We start from the raw sequence: 6,751 nt of genomic DNA on the forward strand, positions 1-6,751 counted from the left end.
GTCTGTCTGTCTGTCTGTCTGTCTGTCTGTCTGTCCGTCCGTCCGTCTGTCCGTTCGTCCGTCCGTCTATCTATCTATCCATCCATCCATCCATCCATCCTCTGTCGTCTAGCAGCTTGGCTATCATCTATCTCGTCTGCCTTCTGTTTAATTACCTATTTACTTATCTATCAACCATCTTCTGATCATCTACTTACCTATCTACTTCTCGGCCCTCACCTCTGTGGTGTTTGAGTTGCTGGTGTCTCTGGTTCTGTTCCTCTGGTGTTTGAGTTGCTGGTGTCTCTGGTTCTCTTCCTCTGTGGTGTTTGAGTTGCTGGTGTCTCTGGTTCTCTTCCTCTGTGGTGTTTGAGTTGCTGGTGTCTCTGGTTCTCTTCCTCTGTGGTGTTTGAGTTGCTGGTTGCTGGTTCTGTTCCTCTGTGGTGTTTGAGTTGCTGGTTGCTGGTTCTGTTCCTCTGTGGTGTTTGAGTTGCTGGTTGCTGGTTCTCTTCCTCTGTGGTGTTTGAGTTGCTGGTGTCTCTGGTTCTCTGTTCCTCTGTGGTGTTTGAGTTGCTGGTGTCTCTGGTTCTCTTCCTCTGTGGTGTTTGAGTTGCTGGTGTCTCTGGTTCTCTTCCTCTGTGGTGTTTGAGTTGCTGGTGTCTCTGGTTCTCTTCCTCTGTGGTGTTTGAGTTGCTGGTTGCTGGTTCTGTTCCTCTGTGGTGTTTGAGTTGCTGGTTGCTGGTTCTCTTCCTCTGTGGTGTTTGAGTTGCTGGTGTCTCTGGTTCTCTGTTCCTCTGTGGTGTTTGAGTTGCTGGTGTCTCTGGTTCTCTGTTCCTCTGTGGTGTTTGAGTTGCTGGTGTCTCTGGTTCTCTTCCTCTGTGGTGTTTGAGTTGCTGGTTGCTGGTTCTGTTCCTCTGTGGTGTTTGAGTTGCTGGTTGCTGGTTCTCTTCCTCTGTGGTGTTTGAGTTGCTGGTGTCTCTGGTTCTCTTCCTCTGTGGTGTTTGAGTTGCTGGTTGCTGGTTCTCTGTTCCTCTGTGGTGTTTGAGTTGCTGGTGTCTCTGGTTCTCTTCCTCTGTGGTGTTTGAGTTGCTGGTGTCTCTGGTTCTCTTCCTCTGTGGTGTTTGAGTTGCTGGCTGCTGCTGGTTCTCTGCTCTTCCTCTGGTTTGGCATTGTTTTTGTTTGGTGTATGGACTACTTGGCACATTCAATGGGGTTCTATTGCTAATGACCAACGCGTGCTGACTCCGTGCAGAAAGTACAGGCCTGTCGTAGGCCGGGTGTTGGGGGATGCAGGGCTGGCGAGGCTGCTGATCATGGTTGCAGGAGATGCCATGCAGAGATGCCATCTCTGACTCTTCCTTTGGCCTCGGTCAGCACAAGTTGTGTCTTGCCATATACAGATGGAAAAGTCACCAAATTACAACCCCAGATGCAAGCTATCTTTGGTGGAGTTGTGTGTGTGTGTGTGTGTGTGTGTGTGTGTGTGTGTGTGTGTATGGGGTTGTGTATGTGTGTTCGTGGAGTGGTGTGTGTGTATGGGGTTGTGTATGTGTGTTCAGTTGAGTGGTGTGTGTGTGTATGGGGTTGTGTATGTGTGTTCGTGGAGTGGTGTGTGTGTATGGGGTTGTGTATGTGTGTTCAGTTGAGTGGTGTGTGTGTGTATGGGGTTGTGTATGTGTGTTCGTGGAGTGGTGTGTGTGTATGGGGTTGTGTATGTGTGTTCAGTTGAGTGGTGTGTGTGTGTATGGGGTTGTGTATGTGTGTTCAGTGGAGGTGTGTGTGTGTGTGTGTGTGTGTGTGTGTGTGTGTGTGTGTGTGTGTGTATGGGGAATCTTGGCCACCGCCTCTGTATCAGCTGTCAGCAGATCAGAGGCGCCATCCACGATTGTCATAATTCCTGACGTTAATTAACCATGTTGAAGGACTGGGCGTTGGCAGTGGGGATGGGGGGGGAGGGCGGCCGGGCAGCCTCTGGGGTCAGATCTCCCACGGTTTGATGGCGTGCGGCCTCCTAACCGGGATCTCCAGGCGGCCATCATGTTTACGTCTCTGCAATTCTGTGCAGATGAAGCCTCGGGCAGGAAGCCGAGGCCAACAGCGCTCCAGAACTTGGCTCTGGACGCTCCACTCTGTACCCAAAGGGGATAACCACCCCGATGTCAGCTACAAACCGGTGGTTTCTCTCCCGGGCCGCCTCCGGGCTGGCCGTCCGGCCTGGCCTGCTGTAGGACAAGTGGTACCACCACGGCCCCGGTTCCGTGGGAGACAGGGGGGCCACACCTCCGCCATGGTGCTGCTCAGCGGGGGGTGGTTGTCTGGCCAGCCGTGCCGAGTCTCCGCACCCTCCGCTTCTCTCCGTGAGTGCTGCTTACATCCGAGCCTGGGCCCCATCCCCTCCGCCACCCGCGCGCCCGGTCCCCCCGCCCCTCCCCTCTTCTCTCCTCTCTCCCTGCTTTGCCCTCTCTCTCTCCTGCAGCCTGCAGGGAGTTTTCTGAGATGTGGCCGGGGCGGTGGGCGCTCGGTCCCTCGCTTCCCCACTGCCCTGGGGGTTCTGGGATGATTACAAGGCCCCGCTGGGCCCGGGCCTGCCGGTCGCCAGCTCATTTCCAAACCTTGCTTTACAGCCCCACAGGCTTCTTCCACCACATTCCGTGGCTCCCGTTGGCTTCTGTTGCATACCACCAGAGACTTGGATTCCTAAGTCATCGAAGCTTCTATTTGTGCTGCATAAAGGGCAACGTGGTTTATTTTTCATAAAGCCTACCTTAGGTTGTTAGCATGTGCTCAGTAGCTAGGCCCCCGACAGGTACACAGACACCAGAGCCTTGGTGACACCAGTGAAGCGCTAGGTCACATCTCACCTGCAGACATTGGCCAAAGATTTTCCAATGTCTGCAGTCAACAGGTTTTCGTTTGGCTTGAATGACGTTTCCGGAGACTTCCAGCTTCACAAAGACACTGCCTCACAAACTTTCTGGACAAAGAGGCTACCTGCCTTATCCTGGCCCAGTATTCTGCAATTAGTCAACAACTCTGCTACCAACTTCTCTTCCATCCTGGCAGTGATAGGAATACTATGTACAGTTTACAGAACACCCTCATCCATTACCTCACTTCAATCTGCCGAGAATCCGATACAGCCAACCGCTCCATGGACAGAGTCTCCGAGAGCTCTCCAGCTTGCCCCAGGTCACGGGCAAGGGAGGGCACACTGTTTGGAGCCCCATCTCCTGGCCAGGAACAGTGGTTCTCACCCACAATTCTGGCCACGCAGGAGGCGGGCGTCTGAGACTCCTCTGAGGAGACCCGTGGCCTCTTCTGCCTCCAGGCCTGTCCTAAAAACTATGGTGCAGGGACCCAGAATTCCCCAGGGCAGGCCCTGGCTGCGAACCGTGGAGGAGCAGCAGGTCTGCCCGGCTAGGGGTGCGTGGAGTAGGAAGCGTGAGATGGGGGCTCTGGGTGGCCCCGAGGCGTTGACAGACGGGAGGACTCTCTTGCTCAGCGTTGGGACGCAGCAGCCTCTGTGGGGCTCCTCTGCAGCGTTCTCCGATCGGCCTCCCCCAGCCTCCCACCGGCCGCACTTGGAGAGCCTCTGGCCTGCGCCGTCTTGGCCGGGGCCTCCTTGGAGGGGGTTTCTCTTGGATGAAAGGTCCTCCTTCCCTTTGTCCCCTCCACGAGAGGTTCCATGTATTTTCTTTTACTCGATAAAGCAAACAAAGGCCAGGGCCACTTGAAGGCTGAATTTGCCTGTCCTGGCGTCTCAGCCCCGGCCCACAGCCCCTGCAGGAGCCTGGACATCACGGAGGGGACGCGAGGCCCCGGCAGGCAGGGCCGCCACGCTGGCCAGGGCGGTGCAGCTTGGCCTCGCTCCCTGCTTCCTGACCGTGTCCCTCTTCTCCCCGCACGTTGATTCCAGGGGTGACAGCGCAGGGACAGGAGCGGTGGGTCTGTGGGGACCCTGGTCTGGGACCAACGTGCCCGTTCTTTCTGCAGGGAGCAACGCTGTGGTGCTGTGGTCTGCACATCCTCTTCTGGGCAGGGACAGACAAGGGAGAAGACACGAGCCGAGGGGCGGCCCCATGGAGGGGTGAGGGAGGTGGGGCCCCTCCCCTGGCAGCCGTCCCGGGGGAGGACCACCCCTGCCCTTTGAGGCGGTGAGCTAGTGTCCCTGGCTTCAGGCCACGGAGGGGCAGGCGGTGCGGCTGGAGCCCTCCCTTGGTGGGGCCTGGCCATGTTGCTTAAGCCGGCCTGGAACTTGAGACTTTCCTGCCTCAGCCTCTTGGGTGCTGGGATTAAAGTATACACCAGCACACTGAGCCGGGTGCATTTAACCTGGTTGATTTGCAGTGCTAGAGATCAAACAGAGGCCTGGCCTGGTGGACAGGTATGCAGCCCAAACCTAAACCTTCCCAAGCTGAGGTTCTAAGCAGACCGGCAGGGTGCAGGGGTGGTGTACAGGATCACACAGGGTGCAGGGGTGGTGTACAGGATCACACAGGGTGCAGGGGTGGTGTACAGCACACAGGGTGCAGGGGTGGTGTACAGTACACAGGGTGCAGGGGTGGTGTACAGGATCACACAGGGCGCAGGGGTGGTATACAGCACACAGGGCGCAGGGGTGGTGTACAGCACACAGGGTGCAGGGGTGGTGTACAGCACACAGGGTGCAGGGGTGGTGTACAGCACACAGGGCGCAGGGGTGGTGTACAGCACACAGGGCGCAGGGGTGGTGTACAGGATCACACAGGGTGCAGGGGTGGTGTACAGCACACAGGGTGCAGGGGTGGTGTACAGGATCACATAGGGTGCAGGGGTGGTGTACAGCACACAGGGTGCAGGGGTGGTGTATAGTACACAGGGCGCAGGGGTGGTGTACAGGATCACACAGGGCGCAGGGGTGGTGTACAGCACACAGGGTGCAGGGGTGGTGTCCAGGATCACACAGGGCGCAGGGGTGGTGTACAGGATCACACAGGGCGCAGGGGTGGTGTACAGGATCACACAGGGTGCAGGGGTGGTGTCCAGCACACAGGGTGCAGGGGTGGTGTACAGCACACAGGGTGCAGGGGTGGTGTACAGCACACAGGGCGCAGGGGTGGTGTACAGCACACAGGGCGCAGGGGTGGTGTACAGCACACAGGGCGCAGGGGTGGTGTACAGGATCACACAGGGCGCAGGGGTGGTGTACAGGATCACACAGGGTGCAGGGGTGGTGTACAGGATCACACAGGGCGCAGGGGTGGTGTACAGCACACAGGGCGCAGGGGTGGTGTACAGCACACAGGGTGCAGGGGTGGTGTACAGGATCACACAGGGTGCAGGGGTGGTGTACAGCACACAGGGCGCAGGGGTGGTGTACAGCACACAGGGTGCAGGGGTGGTGTACAGGATCACACAGGGTGCAGGGGTGGTGTACAGCACACAGGGCGCAGGGGTGGTGTACAGGATCACACAGGGTGCAGGGGTGGTGTACAGCACACAGGGCGCAGGGGTGGTGTACAGCACACAGGGTGCAGGGGTGGTGTACAGCACACAGGGTGCAGGGGTGGTGTACAGCACACAGGGTGCAGGGGTGGTGTACAGCACACAGGGTGCAGGGGTGGTGTACAGCACACAGGGCGCAGGGGTGGTGTACAGCACACAGGGCGCAGGGGTGGTGTACAGCACACAGGGCGCAGGGGTGGTGTACAGGATCACACAGGGCGCAGGGGTGGTGTACAGGATCACACAGGGCGCAGGGGTGGTGTACAAGATCACACAGGGCGCAGGGGTGGTGTACAGGATCACACAGGGCGCAGGGGTGGTGTACAGGATCACACAGGGTGCAGGGGTGGTGTACAGGATCACACAGGGTGCAGGGGTGGTGTACAGCACACAGGGCGCAGGGGTGGTGTACAGGGCGCAGGGTGCAGGGGTGGTGTACAGCACACAGGGTGCAGGGGTGGTGTACAGCACACAGGGTGCAGGGGTGGTGTACAGGATCACACAGGGTGCAGGGGTGGTGTACAGCACACAGGGTGCAGGGGTGGTGTACAGCACACAGGGCGCAGGGGTGGTGTACAGCACACAGGGTGCAGGGGTGGTGTACAGCACACAGGGCGCAGGGGTGGTGTACAGCACACAGGGTGCAGGGGTGGTGTACAGCACACAGGGTGCAGGGGTGGTGTACAGGATCACACAGGGTGCAGGGGTGGTGTACAGCACACAGGGTGCAGGAGTGGTGTACAGGATCACACAGGGCGCAGGGGTGGTGTACAGGATCACACAGGGTGCAGGGGTGGTGTACAGCACACAGGGTGCAGGGGTGGTGTCCAGGATCACACAGGGCGCAGGGGTGGTGTACAGGATCACACAGGGCGCAGGGGTGGTGTACAGGATCACACAGGGTGCAGGGGTGGTGTACAGCACACAGGGCGCAGGGGTGGTGTCCAGGATCACACAGGGTGCAGGGGTGGTGTACAGGATCACACAGGGCGCAGGGGTGGTGTCCAGGATCACACAGGGTGCAGGGGTGGTGTACAGGATCACACAGGGTGCAGGGGTGGTGTACAAGAGCGCAGGTGCCATCCCTGAGCAGGCCAGGGGGGTGGTGCTCTCAGGATCTGTGGCTTCATGACATAGGTGGAAGGAGATGGGATCTGGCTGTTCTTGGCAAATCAGTTCTCCGAGGAGTCTGGCCTGGGCGGCCCTGTGTGGGGCAGAGCTGGCTCCTAGGAAGGGGGCTTCCCTCCGGACAGCCCTGCCCTCCGCCCCTCACACTGGCTGGCCCAGG

At 58.7% G+C, this 6,751-nt stretch overlaps 1 protein-coding gene across 1 annotated transcript; it reads right to left on the bottom strand.

Annotated features, from left to right (window-relative positions):
* Window positions 1–4,401: 4,401 nt before the first annotated feature.
* Window positions 4,402–6,546, bottom strand: LOC138821404 (uncharacterized). The gene has a single exon (XM_070013607.1). It carries the CDS (start codon window positions 6,544–6,546, stop codon window positions 4,402–4,404), a length of 2,145 nt encoding a protein of 714 aa, XP_069869708.1.
* Between the last annotated feature and the right edge of the window lie 205 nt (window positions 6,547–6,751).

This window comes from Dipodomys merriami, unplaced genomic scaffold (genome assembly GCF_024711535.1).
Source record: "Dipodomys merriami isolate MVZ:Mamm:240054 unplaced genomic scaffold, mDipMer1.0.p SCAF_911, whole genome shotgun sequence".
Classification (NCBI taxonomy): domain Eukaryota; kingdom Metazoa; phylum Chordata; class Mammalia; order Rodentia; family Heteromyidae; genus Dipodomys; species Dipodomys merriami.